This window comes from Rhamphochromis longiceps, linkage group LG13 (assembly GCF_057381845.1).
Source record: "Rhamphochromis longiceps isolate RC_006_pf linkage group LG13, R_longiceps_female_GT1.1, whole genome shotgun sequence".
Taxonomy (NCBI): Eukaryota; Metazoa; Chordata; class Actinopteri; order Cichliformes; family Cichlidae; genus Rhamphochromis; species Rhamphochromis longiceps.
Window position 1 is genome coordinate 15,812,056 of NC_140569.1, and position 22,728 is coordinate 15,834,783.

General features: G+C 38.7%; 1 protein-coding gene across 1 annotated transcript; it reads left to right on the forward strand.

Moving 5' to 3' along the window:
- Positions 1 to 2,349: 2,349 nt before the first annotated feature.
- Positions 2,350 to 19,752, forward strand: LOC146655552 (uncharacterized). Its single transcript, XM_085428879.1, has 16 exons — positions 2,350 to 2,808; positions 2,992 to 3,312; positions 3,468 to 3,767; positions 3,903 to 3,963; positions 4,090 to 4,184; positions 4,308 to 4,342; positions 12,919 to 13,027; positions 14,795 to 14,842; positions 15,042 to 15,359; positions 15,551 to 15,844; positions 15,974 to 16,085; positions 16,229 to 16,323; positions 16,449 to 16,483; positions 16,623 to 16,679; positions 17,177 to 17,245; positions 17,371 to 19,752. Exons 1-16 carry the CDS (start codon positions 2,763 to 2,765, stop codon positions 17,422 to 17,424), a joined length of 2,049 nt encoding a protein of 682 aa, XP_085285005.1. The 5' UTR covers positions 2,350 to 2,762; the 3' UTR covers positions 17,425 to 19,752.
- Positions 19,753 to 22,728: the final 2,976 nt, after the last annotated feature.

A 22,728-nucleotide genomic window follows, 5' to 3' on the forward strand; every position in this document is an offset into this window, starting at 1 on the left:
GTTGAGACCCACGTGCTGCTGATTTGCATTCCCTCCTCCAGTGCCCTATTTTTCCACAGTAAAAACATACGTCTCCACTCCTATCTCTCCTTCTGAGATCTCCCTGCTGCGCTTGTTGAGGGGGCGGGGCCCCTGCATACATCATTTTCTCACTTTCCTCTGAGCCTTCAACATCAAAATTTAACATCATTCTAACATTTTTAGCCTTCGTGCTGTTGGGAAAAAGATCTGCACCGGCTTTCGTTTTGACAAGTGTGATAAAGTTCTTTATCTTCATGTCATAGAGATTATCAGTGGCAGTCAGCTTCAATAGTTGTGAACATTCTGGATGAATATTGTTTAAGAATGTTGTTATGAAAATCTGATCATTTCCACCTTCAGGCATGCATGCCTCATTAGTCCAGCAGTGCATGAAACGTTTCATAAACACTAGAATGGATTCATCTGGCTTTTGCTTGCACATGGTTACTGCATTTAAATCGATTTTATCTCTAGACATTGTGAGCAGAAATTTCTTTAGATTTTGAAAAAAGGCTGTGATTTTGTCATCGTTTATCCACAAAAACGAGGTGGTGTTGGCTGCTTGGTCATTTTTAGGGTCTAGTTCCTCTACTTCTTCAATAAGCTGAGATTCAGTCACACCTGGGATTCGTTGACATAATATATATCTATAATCAGGCCCACCCAAGTGGTGGTCCGCTATTTGTGATTTTATATTTTATTTTTTTCGGTTTTACAGTTAATTTTGATTTTTTATCGGACCCGTCTAAGGTCTTTGAATTATTCTGACCCATGGTCAGTGATTTCCAGAGGGGTTTAGACGCTTGAAGGATTTAAGTTAGTTTTATTTTGCTGTGGCACACCTGAGGTTACTTGATTTTTTGCTAGCAATTTTATCTTTTTAGTGAGCAACTTCTCACTTTTTAACGAGCAACTTCTCGTTTTATGACCACAGGCAACTTCCTGTGTCCTTTCTGCTTTAATTTACAAAACAACAGGCAACTTCCTGTGTTTCTATGTGGGCCACTAAAGAAGGCTCCTCAGTGTATCCCACTTGTTACTATGTGGGCCACTGAAGAAGGCCTCGTCAGTGTATCCCGTTTCTATGTGGATCACTGAGAAAGGCATAACACAGTCTTATAAAATAAAAGACACGTGCCTACCTTCGTCAGGATCCCACTTCTGACACCAAAATTGAAGGAAACGGTTTCCAGGGCCTAATCCGTGGATCGACTTCCTCCGAGGCGTGGACGTCTATCAGCAGAGAATGTCCCTTAGTCTGTAACACAGTCAAATATATTCTCAAGCAACATTCAAGCATGCCATTCAGCGTGTTAGTACGAGCTCGGGAGCAGCTTGGGAGAACAAGAAAACAGAGACTGCTTCAGGTTGTCTTCCCAAATTGACTCAACTTTATTCACAAGTACAACAGTTTATATAGAGGGTAAAATTCATGAGACAGCAGATTATCAGTTTAAACCAGTACAGACCAAGATAAGGGAGCGTCTTCCTGCCCTTGGGTGAAGAAGCATCCTTTGTGTAGTTTATCAGTTCAGCTACAATTGTGATTATCTCAGCGACATATTTTCAAGGCACAAAATAAAGAGTTCTTTCATTAGTGAATTCTGAAACAAACCATCTGGCCTTCAACAGGCGTCTCCTAAGAGATTAAGAAACTAATGTAGCTGAGGGAGTGATCTCTGTGGTATTTCAACCTTGTACCAGCCTGTGATTCTCACACATCAATTCTTGGGTCAAAGAGAAAAATAACTAAAACAAAGGGGCCTTATTGAATGACAGAGTTTTCCTGTATAATGTCACTATAAAACAATATCCAGTAAATGCTACCATGGTACTAAAATACCTAACAGGCGGTGGCCACAATTCAGAGATGGTCCTGGTGTTTCACTGGGATGTTCTCTCCACACTGCAATGTGTTTATTAAACCCAATTCAAATCAAGCTCACTGGTTGTGTTGCAGGTTATTGTTAAATTTTCCACAACAATAGTCAAAGGTCACACATTAGTACAGCAAATAGCATAGTTTCTTGTGATAATCTTACGATATACATGTGTATAATACTTCACCTAACTACATCAAATATATGGGTTAAATGCTTTATATAGTGATAAACACTCCAGTGTGGGTTAATATATATTGTGTGTTCGTGTGTGTGTGTACTTGATCACATAATCTTTACAGTGATTTCATGATGTTGTTTTCAGTATCTCTGTTACCATGTTACTATTTTCTAAGAGACATGTTTTTGAATGTGCTGCATGAAAAACGTTTATTGTGCGTGGGTGCGTGTCAAGGAAAAACATCTCGTGCCTAAGACTCTACATACAAAGTTACAGTATATGTTCAATGCAGATATATAGTGTATATAGGTATACATGTCATACAAAAATCCACCACATTATGAGACCTGGTTACGAGGTGTTACTGGTACTACTGTTCACCATGCGGTAACAGCCCCACAGCTAACAAGTCAGTAAATTTGACACACTATTATTAGCTTACTTTTTGTTGTTTTCTCTCAGTTTTCAAGCTCCACCTTTTCGCCACTTCTTCCAAACTAAAGTTTTCCTACAACGTGCATAAGCGCACAGTGAAGATAGGGGAGGGGCTGGTCCTTTGTCAGCTCACTTTTGTGAAGTGTTTTACATAGGAGGAAGAGTGATTGCAACTGCAGTGGCAGTGACATACTTAGGGTTGAAAAATAGGAAGTTTATACGGTTTTGTCTGCTCACTTATCAATATGGCTCTCTGTCTCAGGATTATTTATATCATCACTGGACTAACAGGTATGTGGCAGGGGCTTTTAAAAATTGCTTAGCATCTCTGTTGATTTTCAATTTCCAATAGCATAAATATTTGTAATAGCCTAGCAATAGAGATTTTATTTTATTAGCAAAACATTTAATTCTGAAAACATGTACATAATCAACAGAACTATTCTATTAAAATGTGCATTTGTTTCTTTGCAGGAGTTCACAGCATAACTACAGTCAGTAAAGTATCAGTGAAAACTGGGAAATCTATCTCCATCCCATGTCTCTATGAGTCCAAATACAAAAACCATGTGAAGTACTTGTGTGAAGGATCTAAATGGAGATCCTGCAGCGATGTATTAAAAACAAACACAGCAGACCCTTCAGGAAAATATTCAATCTCTGATGATAAAAACCAATTTTTTTTTACTGTAACTATAAACAATCTGACAAATGAAAACACTGATTACTGGTGTGTGGTGGAGATTAATAATGGACCGGATTATGGAGAGCATTTTCAACTGTCAGTTACCAGTGGTGAGGTTCCATCTTTGTTAACATTTTAAAGTTGTTGTTATTAAAAGTTAATAGAAATAGACGTGAAGTCTAAATTGCCAATGGTTTTTCACATCTGTAATTTTTTTCCTTCTATCCACTCATTACTTTATTTATTTTAATGTTTGTCCTTGAAGGGACCCCCAGTCTCTATGTGGATCATCAGATGATTACAGGATACATTGGAGAAAGCACAACTATCAGATGTCACCACAGTAACTCTGGAGAAATGAAGTGGTGCAGGCTGGGCAGGAACTGTGTGACAGGATCATCTGGATCCATAGATGGAACAACAGTGACCACTTATATGAGCGAACCAAATGTTTTCACAGTGACAATGAGTGGACTACAGTCAGAGGACAGTGGCTGGTATTGGTGTGCAAAAGAGGACATTCAGATACCAGTATATTTAACTGTTACTGAGAAACCAATCACCAGTGAGTACTGCAAGTAATTATGAACTTGGCACATGTATCAATTCCAGCCATTTATAAATGTTAGTACTCTCAGAGATATTAGGTCAATCATTGTTACAGTACTCTAGTACTGACTGTTGTTTTGTTGAATTATAGCTACTGCCCATACTTGTACTGGAGATGGAACAGTTACCACATTAAAAAATAAACAACAAAGGTCAGATATGTTTTATATTTGCAGTAGATTTAGCGACAGAACTGTTCTTTTGTCTAAAAATCTTTTACAGCTGAATATAATTATTATGCTAAACTAAATTATGTGTTTTCAAACTGCATGTTGCAGAGCTTCATTTCACCTCAAGACCCTCATCATCCGTCTGAGTGTGTTGATCTTTATTGTAATTGTGGTGTTGTTCATCTGGTTAATACTGAGACACAGTAAGTCTTGTTAAACTTTGATTGAAATCCAAACAATATTTACTTCAAAATCTTGAAACTGCATTAGGATTTATTCTGCATTGTTAACATAGAGTCTGTAACAGGTGCTTTGTTTTTTTGTAGAGCAGAGAGAAGCAGACTCATCAGCCACAGCAATGGTAAGTTATATTGATTTGTGTTCATCTGGACACAGCGTCCAGATTCAACTCTCTGGGATAATCTCCATATTATAAACATATTATAAAGGCTCTGTATGAAAAGAGTTTGGAGTAACCAGGCTGACACCTTTCAATCTTTCACTAAATTACATTTTGTTTATCCTACACAGGTGGACCAGGAAGTAATATACGCCAATGTGGGAAACATTAGATGACTCTGCGGTGGTTGGATGCATCAGCAGGGATGATGAGACAGAGTACCGGACTGTGGTCGACTCCTTTGTCACGTGTTGTGAGCAGAATCATCTGCAACTCAACGTGGCAAAGACCAAGGAACTGATCGTGGACTTCAGGAAGACCAGGAAACACTTGACCCCTGTTTCAATCCAGGGGGTCAGTGTTGACATTGTGGAGGACTATAAATACCTTGGAGTACACATTGACAATAAACTGGACTGGGCTAAAAACACCACAGCACTTTACAGGAAGGGCCAGAGTCGTCTCTATTTTTTGAGGCGACTGAGGTCCTTCAACATCTGCCAGAAAATGCTCAGGATTTTCTACGAGTCTGTTGTGGCCAGTGCGATCCTCTATGCTGTTGCATGCTGGGGGAGCAGGCTGAGGGTAGCAGATGCCAACAGACTCAATAAACTAATCTGTAAGGCCAGTGATGTTGTGGGGATGGAGCTGGACTCCCTCAAGGTGGTGTCGGAGAGGCGGATGTTGTCCAAAATAAAGACAATGTTGGATAACACCTCCCACCCACTCCATGACATGCTGGTCAGTCACAGGAGCACGTCCAGTGAGAGACTGAGATTACCGAAAAGCACCACTGAACGACACAGGAAATCTTTCCTGCCTGTGGCCTTCCCCCAGGGATCAATAAAGTATTCTGATTCTGATTCTGATTAGAAGAAAATCACCCGAGGTAACCCTAACATACTACAACTATACATTTGTATTTGAGTATGAGCAGACTTTAACTTTTTTTTTCTTAAAGAATGACACGACTGTTTCCACTCCTTTTGTTTGTTCAGTTGTTACCATAAAGAAACAAGAGGGTAAATATTAAAAGACCTGAAACCAAACACACACGATTTCTCACATACTGTTTCTCTCTTTTCAAATAATTTAGCTCATTGTCCTCATAAGACATGATTCGCTTTAAATTTGGTCACCTTGGTCTTTGCTTTTTCTTTCTAATCGTCATATTTGTTTCTGTTCTCAGGGTGAGGCAAAAGACACAGAAGTTACATGCAGCACATTAGCCAATCACTACTGAAATCTTTAAATATTAGAACTTTTGGCCTTTCTATCATTTTTATATCTACCTTTTACTGGTGTTTTTGCAGGATATATGCTGCAATGTTTTCTTTTACTGTCAGCAGATCAATCACCGAGCCATTCAGTTTTCCTCCATTTTCGAAAGATTTGCATTCTCCAAAGAGCTCACTGAACTGGTCCAGTAATGGCATTGTAACAGGACTGTAACTGACTGTTGCAACAAGTCAGTTTGTGAAATTTCTTCTCGCCTCGATCTTCCACAATCAACTCTAAGTTATGTTATTGCAACATGGAAAGATTTTGGAACCACAGCATCTCAGCAATGCATTGGTAGTACATGTAAAGTTACAGAGGAAGATTGCTGAGTGCTGAGGGATATAGGGTATTATCAATGTTTTGTTGACTTAAAACTCCAAGCCTGCTCTGACATCACCAAAAACCTTTTGCCAGGAGCTTCAAGGCATGGGTTTCTATTTTTCTGACCAGGGTTCTGAGTTTTCTTGGGTTTAAGTATAATTTTTGTTTCTTATTTCTCATGGATCATGTTTTTTGTGTCTTGTTTGCCTTGTTTAGAGTTTTTGCTTTAATTTAGTTCATTATGTTGTAAGACTAGTTTATCTTTGATAAACTAGTCTTGATTAATTCCTTTCTTCCTGTTCATCCAAGCCCTTCCTGTGTTTCCATGTCTTGCTAAGTCTTTGTCCCATTTTATTTACTTCCTGTTTTCCTTGTAATTGTGTGTGTGTTTAGATTTATGGACATTGTTTTCTGCCATTCAGTTTGTTTTGTGTGTGCCATAAACACATTCCTAAACTTTGTGGAAAAAAAACGTTGGAACACCAGCAAAAACCAGTGCATAGTTGCAATATTTTGTCCCGTCTTGTTGACATGTTTGCGTTTGATAACTTACTGCTTTTATTATGTTAAAGTTTTTTTTTTCTTTTTTTATCATATGGACTGTCTTTATGTCCTCGTGTACATTGGTCACATTGCTTTTTCAGAAAACAAATCATTACCTAATGTAAACAGATGATGCTTAAGGGAAAAAATGTGAATATATAGATGAGCAGGGAAATAGTTGATTGTTTCATTCTTTTTTCATTCCTTTAGAATGATGAATGTTCTCTCTGTCGCCTCTAAAATTTTGGTTTTTAAACAAGAACTCAAATTTTCATTTGTGACTGATGGAGCATTTACTATTTACCAGTTCTGGTATTATAATTACAGATAAGCTAACATGGGATGATATTCATTGATAAGACATTCATTGCTAAGCTGTTTTTATGGATGTGTAATTAGACTTAATTTATTCTCACTACCTGTTAAAGCATACAAAACTGGAAGGCTATATAATTGATTTTTTGTCATTTTTACACATGTATAATCTCATATTTATGTTGTCTTCTTTATCATTAAAGATTTATGGATACATCTGGTTTGAAAAAAAAAAAGAAAAGCAGCCAATATCCAAAGAAAATATTAAAACGACCTTCAAAAGGCCTGAAGTACTCAAGATCATTAAAAAAAAAGGTCTGGAAGCAAAATACAAAGAAATAAGCAGTGACTCAAAACTTTTGCACACAAGTATGTAAAACTAATATTTAGACCTCGAGCTAATATTTATGCCACATAGGGAGAATCTCTCCAAACCCTCAGAACAACAGTTGTCTCGAATTTTTCCACAGTTACAGTTTCTTTAACCAGTATCCACTTCAACAAATCTAATACTTTTATTGAATATCACACTCACTAGCTGATAGGTACATTTATGCATATCATAAAAAGAAAATGATAAAAAGAATTTTTTTTAATATGTTGCTTGGCTACTCATTCAATGTTCAATGTTGATTCACACACAAGGGGGCAGGCTTTATCCAGTGCAAAGAAGGGCAGGGTGTGTATGTGTGTGTGTGTCCATGCTCAACTTATTGACAAACCTTGCAAGCTCTGACATCTAATTCAGTGTTACAGCGTTCAACTTACTTGGACTGTTGCTTCACCCTAACCCAGGAGTGTTAATTTCAAGAATACCACTGGTTAGTGCTCATTTTTGTAAATATTTTAAATAACTATAATTTTTTTTAATGACAAAGCACAAAACAAAGTTTTCTTTTATTTTTTAAAGGCTGAATATGCTCTTTTTCTTCAGAATATGGAATAAATGCGAAGACTGACTTTTCAATACATTTTCCACTTATTACTCTATTTATTTTGATTTTATTTATGTATTTATTTATTCTTAATTGATTTAATTTGTATTTATTTGTTTATTTTCATTAAAGGTACCACCAGTCTCTATGTGGATCATCAGACAATTACAGGATATTTTGGAGAAAGCATAACTATTAGATGCCACCACAGTAACTCTGTTCAGTGGCTTTAGTGTAATAAATGAACATCATAAACACAAACATTGTCAAGACAAGTGGCATGGAGAGACATTGATGTTTCCCTGGATTACCTGTCATCACATCTGTGAGACGGTAAAAGGTCTTAACATCCAGCGTTTTGTGAGCTTTTGAGTATGTGCATTTGGTGATAGTAAATCATCTTTTTTCTTAATCATAAATATAATTAAGTTATGTTTAATTGATATGGTGAATGAGAAATGAGGGTTGACTAATGAAAATTATGTTAATGTCTAGATTTTCTGTGCATAGACATGATCCAGCTTCGACCGTAGCAGAGAAATGTGTCACCAATTCAATATTATATATGATTCCTAATAAGAGAAATGGTATTAAGTATGATGTACTCGTTCACCAAAGAAACATTATTCATATGTGATTTTGCTGACAGTTAATTCTGCTTAATTGCTTCATACTGATCAGAATATCATCAGGTATAAGTTTTTCATACATATCGAATAAGACGATATCATTTAAATGATGATATTCCTCTGTATTTGAATTAACGAGAGATTATGTGAAAATAGATGTTCATGTGAGAATGAGCTAATGTGAAGTATACAGTATTCATCTGTGACGGATTGTTCATATGGAACAGAATTTTTTATGTTAAGAATGACATAGAAGAGAACAAAATGTAAATAAGTGATTTTATTGTTTTAAACTATGTATGTGGAAAAGTCAGATAGAGAAAAGATGATAAGGTGTAGCTGGGGATCGGTTGTTGTCAGTAAGGTAAATTTGATGTCACAATAGGTGATTATTATTTGATTCTGTTCTTGTTTTTCTCTGGCTAAATTGCTTTAATAAAATATCCTCCATTAAAGAAGTCTAAGTTGTGGACATTCCCTTTTTAACACTTTGTGAAACAGTAAGGGGAAAAACCCGAGTATTAATCCATTTTAGTGTGAGTCAGACTACTTGTTCTTTTTATTAAGAAGAATTATCATAAAAGAATTACAAAAATTTGAAAAGTCAATACCTACATTTTAAAATATTCAGTTAACAATAACTCAAAACAAATGTGACTTATTAAAAATAATAATACATCTGAGAAACATTTTATATATACGTGTTATTATCCATCTATCTTATGTATGAAATATTTTTGAGTTGTGTTATTATTTTTGAAGCCTACAGTGGCTGTTTTACTGTAAGTCTGCTGTATATTTTGATGATACCTCACCTGTATGATCCACTTTAAATGCTTGAATTATTTCATAACCATATTTGTTCAACGATTCAATGATTCAAGGAAGCTGTATTGTCATTCGCATCACATGTTTACATGAGGTAGAACGAAACTACGTACACACGGTTCCTGAGCGAAAAGAAACAGAATTTTAAAAAAACCAGATTAAAACAAAAATAATAACAGAAAACAATGAATAACAATAAAATAACAATAACAATATAAAACCGAATAACAAGTAATAAAGTAATACAAATAAATAGAGTGCAATAAATACTTTAGCAGCAAAAGGGAATAATGACCAGCATTGATAAGGTGACGATGTCAGTAAGTGTCAGTAGTGATTAAGGAGCTATAATAACAGTTCTTGTCCATTATGCATTAAGAAGTCTCACAGCTTCTGAAATAAAGCTGTTTCTCAGTCTGGTAGTTTTGCATTTAAAGCTCCTCAGCCTCCTGCCTGAGAGGAGCGGGACACAGAGTGAGCGTGCTGGGTGAGTGGGCTCCTTCATGATACAGGTGGCCCTCTTCCTGCATTTGCATAGAGCATAGAACACTCTCCACTAGTGATGTTCGATTCGTGAACGAATCGTTCAATACTCGAGAATCACTTTACTGACTCGTGAATCATGATTCACAAGCCCAACTGACTCACTGACTCATTCCTGTTGTTGTTAGCAAACTAATTCCATTAGTAGAAATATATCTAGCTTATAATTACAATTGTGTGTGGGGGGGGGACAAAAGCATTTCTACTCTGAACTGGAAGAAAAAACCCTGAGTAGAAGCTCACATCAAGAAAATAGCTCCTCGGTTCAGAGTAGCATCGCTCTGCTAACATGCTAACAACACATTTGATCTACTCACCCCCTCCCTTCCTGTGCTGAATCATAGAGCGAACGAATCACTCACTCACTCACTAACCCCCTCCCTCCTGTGCTGAATCGTAAGCATAAGCGAATCACTCAGGACTCGCTCACCCCCTCCCTCCTGTGCTGAATCATAGAGCGAGCGAGGGAATCACTCACTCACTCACCCCCTCCCTCCTGTGCTGTATCATAGAGCGAGCGAACGAATCACTCACTCACCCCCTCCCTCCTGTGCTGTATCATAGAGCGAGCGAACGAATCACTCACTCACCCCCTCCCTCCTGGCTCACAGCTTCTTCTTCTTCTTGGTTGGAAACCAATGTTAAGGCGCATTGCCGCCCCCTGGCTCACAGTTCAGTGGACATTTAGATGAGAAAATATATATTTGACACACTTAAGGAAAATACTAATAAAATACAAATAAACAAAATAAATGTTTATTAAGCAATTTTGATAGGAAATTGCTTAATTTTAGAAATGTTTTTGCTCTTTTTCGCTCTATAAAATAGTTGTTTTTTTTTTTTTTTGAATCATTCATCTTAGCAGTGGGATTTACATGAAAAGAGAAACAAATTAAGTTTGAGTGAAAATGTAAAATTTTTGCACCCTCTGGTCAACTGACTCAGTGAATCAAATGACTCAAAAAATCCGATTCATTTTGGTGAGTGACTCATTAAAACTCGATTCAGTAAAAAGAATCAAATTTACCATCACTACTCTCCACACACATCTATAAAAGGAGATGAGAACAGAGCTCTCAAGCGGAAGTGTTGCATCTTTACTTAAATTAGGAAATAGAATCAAGTGTTTCTCTGTTCACTCACAAACATGCCTGCCCACCTCACTGTTCTGCTCATCTTTAGAATAGAATAGAATTGGAGTGCCACTCCCTTGGTGCAAGTTTCAATAATAAATATAAATGTAAAATATAAAAAATACAAAAAAACAATCGTAAGTACTCAAACAATAGTATGTACAATATATACAGAATAGCAGCATTAATATAATGACAGTGACGGTATGGAATAGGTTCAATTGTTTTTGTGCTTATTTACTACGGTGATAGCTCTGGGAAAGAAGCTATCCCTGAATCTGTTTGTCCTGGTTTTATGTGACCTGTACCGTCGGCCTGACGGTAATAGTTCAAACAGTTGGTTGCTGGGGTGAGAGTGGTCCTTGATGATATTGCCAGCTCTGCTGAGGTACCGAGAGTTTGCAGTGACCTCCAGGCTGGGCAGAGAGCAGCCAGTGATCTTCTGGGCTGTGTTGATGACCCTCTGCAGTACTTTCCTGTCTGCAGCTGAGCACCCTGCATACCATGTTGTTATGCCGTACGTTAGGATGCTCTCTATGGTGGCTCTGTAAAATGTCACCAGCAGCCTCTCCTCCAGGTTGTTCCTCCTGAGCACTCTCAGAAAGTGGAGACGCTGCTGGGCCTTTTTAACCACCGCTGTAGTATTTGCAGTCCAGGAGAGGTCATCAGAGATCTGCACGCCCAGAAACCTCATGGAGTGTACCCTCTCCACACAGCTCCCGTGAATGTAAAGTGGGGCCGGGTCTGCTCTACCCTTCCTGAAGTCCAAGATAAGTTCTTTAGTTTTCGTGGTGTTCAGTTGGAGGTTGTTAACTGAACACCACTCAGTCAGTCTGTTGACCTCATCTCTGTAGTCCGACTCATCCCCCCTTGAGATGAGTCCAACCACTGTGGTGTCATCCGCGAACTTTATGATGGTGTTTGAGAGCTGGGTAGGGGAGCAGTCGGATGTGTAGAGCGTAAACAGGAGGGGACTCAAAACACATCCTTGTGGAGACCCGGTGCTGAGTGTGATGGTGCTGGACCGGTGGGGGCCGAGTCTGACAGACTGTGGTCTATTTGTCAGGAAGTCCTTGATCCAGAGGCAGATGGGGTTGGAGAGTCCCAGGTGAGACAGTTTCTGGACCAGGATCTCCGGGATGATATGATTGAATGCTGAGCTGAAGTCCAGAAAGAGCATTCTCACATAGCTTCCTTGGTGCTCCAGGTGACTCAGCGCAGTGTGGAGTGCTATGGTGATAGCGTCCTCGGTGGAACGATTTGTCCTGTAGGCAAATTGGTGGGGGTCCAGAGTGGGAGGCAGACCGGCCCTGATGTGCTGACAGACCAGTCTCTCAAAGCACTTCATCACTACAGGCGTAAGTGCAACAGGCCTGTAGTCATTTGGGCTGGCCACAGCTGTCTTCTTGGCGATGGGGATGATGGTGGAGGTTTTGAGGCAGGGCGGGACGGTGTTTGATGACAAGGAAAGGTTGAAGATTTTAGTGAAGACTCCGGTCAGTTCGTCAGCACATGCTCTGAGAACCTTTCCATGTATTCCATCAGGACCTGCCGCCTTCCTGGGATTCACTGACCTTAGAACACACCTCACTTGGTGCTCCCTAAGCGTTAGTGTGCCAGTGCTGGGGGCGGGTGGAAGTGGTGTGGCAGCTGAGGGCCTCGTCGTCTCAAAGCGGGCGAAGAAACGGTTTAGATCCTCAGCCAGTGAGGCATCAGTCCTAGATGTTGCCTGGTTATTGCTTCTGTAGTTGGTAATGTGATTGATCCCCTGCCACATTTTTCTGGGGTCGTTGTCAGCAAAGTGATCTTCAATCCTCCTCCTATAGGCAGCCTTAGCTTTCCTGATGCCTCTACTCAGGTCTGCCCTGGCCACCCTATACGCAGCCCTGTCCCCTGACTTGAAGGCAGTGTTGCGGCTTTTTAGGAGGGATTGCACTTCGCTATTCATCCAGGGTTTTTGATTTGGAAACACCCTGACCCTTTTGTTGACGGTGACATTGTCAACACAGTTCCTGATGTACGAGAGTACAGTGTCCGTGTACTCCTGGAGGTTGTGGCTGGAGAATAAATCCCATACAGTTGTTGAGATGCAGTTGAGAAAGGGCTCCTTCAGGCCAGGTTTTTATTGTCTTTGTCTGGGGCTTTGTTTTTCTCAGCAGGGGGGTGTAGGTGGGGGTGAGGGACATGCAGAGGTGGTCAGATCCAGCCAGGTGGGGGAGGGGTGTCGCTCTGAAAGCATGCTTGATGTTTGAATAGACATGGTCCAGTGTACTCAAAGGTCATCACAGGAATCATTTAAATACTTCATGTTTCACAAGCTACTGCCAGCAGATGACAAAACTAATGATTATAAAAATGTGTGATGACAAACACCAAAAAACCTTCAGTGTGACTATTAAAAATTTGACATATTAGGACAGTCATTAGTGATGTGTTGTGATGAGATCAGGCTTTCTGTAATTTACATTTTCACATTCGAGACAGGAAGAGGAAGTAACATAACATAAACTGGTTTAAAGTATTCTCAGTTATCCCCAATATAATACAACTATGTCTTTGTATTTAAAAATATCAGCACACTTTCCCCCCAAAGTGCAGAATAATAAAACTATTTTAAATGCCTCAAAGTGTAAAGCATTCAATTTCTATTCTGACATACAGGTCATTTAGTCAGTGATGTGGACAGCATGTGCAGTTAAATTTTAATCATAAAAGATATGAAATTGGCAAATAGTAAAAGAAGTAAAAACAAATCAAACTGTTTCTTCCGTCCTGTGTTTCCTTCATTTGCTTGTTGTCCTAGTATGTCATGTTTCCATTGTGATTTAATCACCTTTTTGTTGCTTTTCCTTCTCAATTGTCATATTTGTTATGTTCTACAACAGGGTGAAAAACGGTCACAGAAACACACTTTAGCTAATCACCACACATTTTTTTAATACTAAACCTATATTTGCTTTTTTATCCATATCTATGTTATTGGACTCTTTGTCACTCACTGCTGCAGCATGTTGTGTGCTCACATCATCTTGTAGCCTATTTTAATCGCCTGTATATAACAACATTATAAAACCCTTGTGCTTTATTCTTAAAAACATACAGCTTTATTGCACAGTTCTTTGTTACGTTTGGCTGCCTTTAACATCATTGACACGATGCCTGGTTTAAATGAAATAAAGAAGCATCAAAAGCATCAACATCAATGCATAATCCTGACCTCTAGTTTCAGGATTTATGAGAACTCACAGCACTTGTTTACCTTTTTTTGTTTTTAAATTTCACTCATGTACTGTCAGTGTTATTCAATATTATGGGAATGCATATTAATGTTTTCTTGTAGCAATAAGTAAATCAGTCCATAAAGTTGTCAAGTAGTGGTCGAGAGACCGCGGAGATTGGCTTTAAAAGTAAGATCCACCCACCTGTTCTTCGCTCAGACGTCGTTACTTTCGTGTCAGGAGCTCGGATACCTTCTGATCGTCAGCCTTCCTTCACCGTAGGTTCCGTAAGTACTGTGTCTCTTTGCATTCTGCCATCCCGGTCATGTTCCCGCTCCGTTGATAACACCGATTTCTGTCCGAATCCGCGGTTTGCGCTCTTGGTGTTACTAAATTAAACTGTGTGCATTTTCCAACCCATCGCCAGGTCTTTGCCGCGTCTAGTCAGCACGCAACACGGGCGAATCCGTGCGTCCCCGTACTGACAAAAGCTTTTAAATGTTGTGGATGGTAATTTCTATACCTACTCTACAGCAAAAGATAAAAAATAAAAAATAACACCTGATAGCAGAGGGATTAGGAGGAAGGAAGGACTGTTGCATTTGCATGTTGCATTAATTCAAAAATAGATGCAGACTTGACCGTGTCTAATTCCACTCACTCACAGCCATGGCTGCTCATCTCATCGTTCTTTTCCTCTTCAGTGTGAAAACAGGTTGGTGACCTCATTTTTCAAAGGTTAATGTCAGCAGATGAAAAAATTAATGACTGTTATTTATTTTGTTTTGTATTATTCAGTTTTATACTTGACAATACTGTAATGTTTCTACATGTGCAACATAGTTGTGCAAGATAAGTAAACAAAGAATGTATTAAGTAAACATAACCATCAAAACACTTTGTTCTTTTTGCAGGAGTTCACAGCACAACTGTAGTCAGTAAAGTTTCAGTAAAAGCTGGAAAATCTATCTCCATCCCATGTTTCTATCACTACCAATACAGAGACCATGTGAAGTACTTGTGTAAAGGATATTTTTGGAGATCCTGCAAATATGCAGTGAAAACAAATGAAGCAGACCCTTCAGGAAAATATTTAATCTCTGATGACAAAAAAGAGCAAATTTTCACTGTGACTATAAACCATCTGACAAATCAAAACACTGATTACTGGTGTGGACTGAAGAATACAGCACTAGATAATGGAGTGTATTTTCAGCTGTTAGTTACCAATGGTAAGTGCCTATTTTTATAGTCCAAATTTTTTTTCTTAAAAAATTTGAGTTTTTCTTAGAATATTTTTAACAGTGACTGAATGTGCTTTTATTTGTCATTTAAACCTAATGAGAATCGATATGAAGTCAGAATTACCCATTATTTTATCATTAATCCATTGTTTCCATTTTTGTATTCATTTTACCTTAAGGTACTCCCAGTCTCTATGTGGATCATCAGAGGATTACAGGATATATTGGAGAAAGCATAACCATCAGATGTCACCACAGTAACTCTGGAGAAATGAAGTGGTGCAGGCTGGGCAGGAACTGTGTGACAGGATCATCTGGATCCATAGATGGAACAACAGTGACCGCTCATATTAGCGAACCAAATGTTTTCACAGTGACCATGAGTGGACTAGGGACGAAGGACAGTGGCTGGTATTGGTGTGCTGAAGGCGACATTCAGATACCAGTATATTTAACTGTTACTGAGAACACTAGTAAGTACTGCAAATTATAAATTCTACATGTATGTGAATCACATCCATTGTAAATGTTAGTACTCTAAGAGATATTAAGACAGTCATTGTTACAGTACTCTGCTGATGATGTTCTTTTTTGAATTATAGCCACCACCCCTACTACTACTGGTATTACTATTCACACTGTTAATGGAAATGGAAAATTTACTACAATGGAGCAATGGAATAATTTTACAATAGTACAAAATAGACAACACAGGTCAGATTTTGTTATTTTTTTTATATGCAGCATTTAGTAATACTATACTTTTTAAGGGAGTCTGTATAATGATTTTTTATTTTGTTTTGTTTTTTTACGGACTAAATAAAGCAAATTATCTTTTTTTGAACTGCATGTTGCAGAGCTTCATTTCCTCCAAAGATCCTCATCATCCCTCTAAGTGTTTTGATCGTGATCGTAATTGTGGTGCTGTTCATCTGGTTTATACTCAGACACAGTAAGTCTCACTGAACTTTGATTTAGATCTGTGGAAAATTTACTAGGAAATCTTTAAAATGAAATGAATATTTAAGTTATTCTGCATCATACACAGAGTTAATAACAGCAGTTTTATTTTACTAGAACAGAGCAAAGCAGAATCATCAGCCACAGCAATGGTAAGTTATACTGACTGTTTTTCCCCTTCTGGGTATTGGTACATGATACTAAAAAAAAAATAGGAAAAGTACATCACAGGGCAAACTTTCATAATGACAGTTTACTGATGTTTTACTTGTGTTATGTTCTTCAATGCAGGTTGGAGAGGAAGTAACATACTCTGAAGTTAGAACCAAGAAAAAACATTTACCCAAGGTAACCAACTACAGCAGTATCAAGCAATTAAATTTAAGAATTTTCATTAAATATTTCGGTCATCTGACAGTACATTAGATGTATAAACTATTACAGATTCATTTCTAATATGTCTGAGAAAAATCAATCCTCATAGGGTAAACTGTTCTTGTGTGTTTTTATAACTTGAAAAATACAACGGCAGCTATCAGAAGAAATTAGATCATGAGTAAAAAAGCTGTATTTTGCTTCTGATAAGTCAAACCTTTATCTCTTTTAATTTTTTTGAATACTGATATTTTGTCAACAACACTGACACCCTGCACTTACAAAAGTGAGAGTGCTACAGTAGCAGAAAAGTCTGCTCCAGTCATGGAAATGTGGGAAAAATCACCTGAGGTAATCCTAACATGGTACAAATACACGTTTATCTTAGGAATACAAGTAGGCTTCTTCTTTTTTTTACTTAAAGCACAGCAGAAGTGTAAAGTGCTCAGTTTCTACTTTTCATTTTTCAGAGTTCATTTGCTGAAAGTGACATGGAACTCGTGTATAGTTCTGTTGTTGAGAAACAGCGTAATAAAAGGGTAAATATTAAAAGACCTGAAACCAACCACACACCGTTTCTCACTTCCTTTGTTTCCTTTTAATTTGGTCACATTTTTCTTTGCTTTTATTCCTAATTGTCAGATTTGTTTCTATTCCCCAACAGGCTGAAGGAAAAGAAACAGAAGTTACATACAGCACATTAGCTAATCTCTACTGAAATGCTTTGACATTCAAACATTTATGCAATCTTAACTTTCTCTGTACCTATGTTACTGGAGTCCTTGTGAGACAAATGATGTAATGTGTTATCTGATGCCATCAACATGTTATGTAGCAAATATTTTCTTCATCTTTTCAAAGATTTTGTAAAAAATCTATTGAGTTGTTCAAAAATCAAAGTTGTTGTCACAGGCTGGGTCTTTGACCCTGCATTTTGTGTTCATTTTGTTTAGTGGATTTTTTTATATTCTACTTCTTATTTAGTACTTATTGTTGGTATTATTAGTTAGGATTTGAGTTGACATTCCTTTATGTTAAGTTCATCTAGTTATCTTAAAGCTCCTAAATTGCACAGTGTTTAGTCCTTTGTTCATCAGGTCCTTCTTTGTGTCATCGCCCCTTGTGTTTTAGTCTCCCTCGTTGGTTCATGCTGTCAAGTTAGTATCATGTCTGCATCACATCATGTTTCCTTTTTATTTTTTAAAATCTTGCTTCCATGTTCTGTGTGCTCAGTTTACACTTCTCCTGTGGTGTTATTATGGTCTATTGTGTCAGCTGTTTTCTCATGTGTTTTCACTTCCCCTAAACTTCCCTATGTGTATTTTAGTCTGTGTGTGTTCTTTCAGTCTTCGTCAGATCGTCTGTGTTACCACCCATCTCGTCTTGTCAAGTTTTTTTCATGATTTTTTTGTTCTGGGCATGTTCACGTTTCTAGTTCATGTTTATTGATGTCGTAGTTCCTCTCATGCCCCAGTGCAAAATCATGTTCATAGTTGTTGATAGTCTGTTCTAGTGTTCCCAGTTTAGGATTTAGTTTAGTTTTCACTAGGGATGGGTATCGAAACCCGGTTCTTGTTGAGAACCGGTTCTCACTGTTTCAGTTCCTTGGAATTGTTTGCCATTTTTATCGATTCCAGTCGCCCTGAATGACGTCACCACGTTGCAGAGCGTCATTTACCTGGCAGGAAACATGGCGGCTCAAACGCTCAAAAGTTTGGTTATGCTTTACGAGAACGGATGACAACAGGGCAACTTGCAATACTTGCAAAGTAGATACTTCATTTAAGGGAGGAAACACTACGAATATGCAAAAGCATTTGCTCACGAAACACACGATAACCTTAAATGAATGTCGTGTTTTTAATTCCGCTCCGGACTCGTGAATCTCAACCCAACAGCAGCGGTAACGTTTGCACGTCCTCTCCCGTTAATGCAGCAGGTAAATAATACTAACAGTGCATATTATGTTAGCGCGATCTGCCTTATTACAAAACCTGCCATTACTGTGCATTTAGGTGACCATGATGAGAGAGACAGAGTCTGGCTGGCTCAGATGCTAGCAGTTGTCGCTGCAGTCTACCGTTAGCGTTTCCTTTCAGGCAAGGATAGACGAATGTCACCGAGCAGTGACTAAGTTTGTGGTCAAAGGCTTGCACCCATTTGCCACAGCAGATGCCCCGATTTTCAGTAAGTGAATGTGTTTAATTGTAGGCAGGGACATTACTGGATATTCTTGTGTAATTGCTACTGAATAATTTATGTTACCCTTTGTTATTGCTACAGAAGAATATTTATTTTATTGCTTTACATTTACAGTTTTTTTTCCTGGGGACCCTGTGACACCCCATTGAAGAGCCATAGGCTGGATCTCTTAAGATCTCACTGCTGGGTTTGTAAGGCCATGTTACTCCTAAATTTCTATCTTGTTCAAAGAGAAGATATAAAGCAAAGTTCTAAGCTAATCGACCTTAGTGTTCTCCTTTTTTTTTAAAAAAGAATCGATAAAGAATCAAATCGTTAAACAGAATCGAAAATGGAATCGGGATTGTGAAAATCTTATCAATACCCATCCCTAGTTTTCGCTACGGCTCATGTTGCCTTGTTTTGTTTCTTGTAATCAGCTGTAATAAAGGCTTGTTTTCACTTTAACACTCAAGTCAAGTTCTTTGTCCCTTTGTGTCTGCTCTTTGGTCTGTTAAACTAAAACAAGAAGCATAGACCTGTCCTTTTGCTCTAAGCATCAACATCAACATTTGTATTTGTTGTACTTTGTTTATCTAGCTTCTAAATGATGTAGATGCTTGGTTCTAACTTACAACAATTTATAAAATTGATGTAACTAAAAATAAGACCACAAGGAACTAGTAGCAAGGCACGTTTGAAGTGTTGGATTTTGCATACATTTCAAAATAGAGCCAGACTTGACAGCGGTTCATGTAGTTTTCCACACACAGGCATGGCTACTTATTGTTTTTCTTTTTCTCTTTAATGTACTTGAAGGTCTGTCACATGAGTTGTTTAAATACATCCTGTTTCAAAGGCTAACATCAGCAGATTATAATAAATTTGTCAGTAAAATCCAGTAATGTAATGGTGAATTTTTGAAGTAAACATAATCATTAAAATAAATTACATACATTAAAAAGTTATTTGTTCTTGTTGCAGGGGTTACAGCATAACTACAGTCAGCAAAGTCTCAGTAACAGAATAAAAATCTATGTCTCCATGATTCCCAATATAAAAACCTGTACTTTTGAGACACATGTCACTGGTACATGTGCTATAATGCAGTAAAACAAACAAGCCATACATTTCAGGAAAGTATTTGATTTCAAAAAAAAAAAAAAAATAGCGCATTATTCTATGCAGTTGAGATTTATGAAGGGGTTATGTTTAAATTAAACAAATGTATCTTTATGGCTCCGCCTATTTGTATCCATATGGTCATCAATCCAGTCCTTTTTAGTCACTTCAAGCGAGTTTACAGGACTGTGATGTTAAATTTCTTAGAATTACTGCTGTCCTCTTGGCTAAATTTCTCTTAAAAAACACATTTTTGATGTCAATGACACTTTTTGCCCAGATATAAACTGATTGCAGGGGCTGATAGGAGCTTCTAAGTAGGGTAGGTAGGGTAGGGTAGGGTAGGTAGGGCTGGGTATCGTCACTGATTTAAAAAATAGATTCAATTCTGGTTCACAAGGTCCCAAATCGATTCGATCCACGATTCGATTCGAATCGGGGAAATATTGCCTCAGACAGTCAGAAATATTATAACTCTGATCACTTATCAGTACATGTCGATATTTTTATATCTATAAAAAGAAAACTGACACTTGTGAGACTTTATCAAAGGTGTAAGCATCACAGCAGATTCCTTTGTGTCAAAGTAACTGAGGATAAAACACAGAAAAACGTGAAGGCAGTTTTCCTGGTCTGGGATTTTATAGCAGATGACCTTATGTCAGAGATTTACAGTTAACAAACAGTCAGGTGAATAAACAACAATGAGACACTTGTGTAGGTTAACGTGCTGCACGGGTGAAAAGCTCAGAGCAAATCACACCGAACTGCAGTATTCGTTTATTTTTATAGGTTACATCGTCAATATGCAAATATAATCACATTTCCTGTTACGCAGGTCCTGATGCTGTCGGTGTGCAAGCTGTGTGTGTAAGCTGTGTGTGTGTGTGTGTCACAAAGTATGTGTGTTGCAGGTCAATTTCTAAGAATAATATAATGCAAGTCAACTTCTGCGGATATGTATTTCTGTGCTGGTCTCTTGTCAGTGTCACAGGGTCAGCTTCCTGTTTTAACAGAAAACTGTGTCTGGTGAAATATGTATAACATAACTTTTGAAGCATAAGCAAATAAAACAATAAAAACTCCCTAACATTCCTCCCTGTTTTTACCGTATTTCACCACTTCAATCCTACTTTATTATCAGCTAACAATCACTTGCTTATAACATTTTCAATTGTAGCATCATTCAGTATGTGTGAGTGTGTGTGTTCCTATACTAAATCTTCTTTGTCCGGTTCACCTTCTTGTGGCAGTCCAACATAGGTGATTACTGTGGCCTGTACCATTTTTGTCAATCATCGATCTGATACAGGGTAGAATGCAAGTTGAGAACATGCAAAGCAATAAAAGAAAAACTCCTATCAAGACAAGTCCTTTGATCATGAGGGTCTTCCAGCTGCCGCTCAGCAGCCAGGTCAGCCAGTCCTCTGTGTTCATGACATAGTCTTGTTGCTGTGCATTACTCAGTTGTCGTAACTTCTCCAGGGCGGTGGTCATGGTCAAAGAATGCACGTTATCTGGAATATAGGTGCAGCAAGTGGTGTTGAATAAGACACAGAGGCCCCCTCTCTCAGCGAGAATCATGTCCAGGGCGACTCTGTGTTGCATGACCAACATTCTGATCGCGTCGATTTCCTCATTCTGAGCCTTGTTTATCCATGTTGAGCTGTTCAGGAAAAGTCCAAATCGGTAGTCAAGAGTCTCGATTCTTAGCATGTTTTTTCCATTCCCGATCCATGGGAAAAGTGAGTGCAGGACTTTCTGTCCGGTGGTCCACAACTTGAACTCCGCTGGCACATCACTGCCCCAGATTGGATCATGAGGTTGCACGTCATCAGTGCTCCTCTTGCGTCTTGGTTGGTCCTGATGGAATATTCGGAATGTGTGGTCTGACACTAAAATTGGGGCGCAGAGTCCGGTGCTGTTGGGTGGGATGGTGAAGTATGTCTTTGAGCCACATGCCCAAGCTGTACCCTACACCCAATATGTGCCATTCAGGAAGTTTGTCTGTGCCTTTCTGTCCTGCGGCATGCGGAAAGTCTGGGAGCAGTTCTTGTTCATCCCCAGCTTTCTTTTGCCGTATGCGAAGGTGAAACACATTGGATGTTGTATTCCTGGTTCCCTCCTGACGTTGAAAGATTTTCCCTTGTCTTTTTAACTCAAACTTGAAGAAGAAGATGTCTTCGGGGGAACATGTTCCGCTGGTGGCTTTGTAGAATATACATAGGGCTTCGGAAAGGCTGGGTGATTTTCCATATAGGGTGGCTTGCATTGCTGTTGTTGGGAGGTGTGAACAGACGTAGCAGCCAGTGTGGTTGTCTTCTGTATGTACTCGGTTGTAGACGTACCGGTACCAGGCATTGTTCAGCCAGGGGTGGTTCTGCACTATATCCATATCCTTTAGGTGTAAGTTGTTATATGACCATTTCTTCTGCAGGTGGTGCTGTGGGTCCTCGTCTTTCCAGGTGAGTATCAGTAGGCTCTCTAGGAGCGCAATGCCAGTCATTATGAGGACAAGGTTCTTCAAATGTGGAATAATCACCTGGCTTCGCTGTTGCCAGTCTGTCGGGCGTCTCTTTTCAAGCCCCAGCGCCGTGGGCCTGTAAGACGTCGGCCAGGACCCGAATTTTAGCGTCCCTGGACTTTCAACCCTTCCTGGAGGGCGCTCTGCAGAGACTTCGACGCAGGCTTGTCACGGCGTCGGGACTTGAGAAAGGAT

Excerpts from the sequence above, each read along its gene's own strand:
- LOC146655552 (XM_085428879.1), top strand. The coding sequence starts at position 2,763 with ATGGCTCTCTGTCTCAGGATTATTTATATCATCACTGGACTAACAG. Across the intron at positions 16,484-16,622 it reads AATCATCAGCCACAGCAATG|GTTGGAGAGGAAGTAACATA; the intron begins GTAAGTTATACT and ends TCTTCAATGCAG. Across the intron at positions 16,680-17,176 it reads AGAAAAAACATTTACCCAAG|AGTTCATTTGCTGAAAGTGA; the intron begins GTAACCAACTAC and ends TTCATTTTTCAG.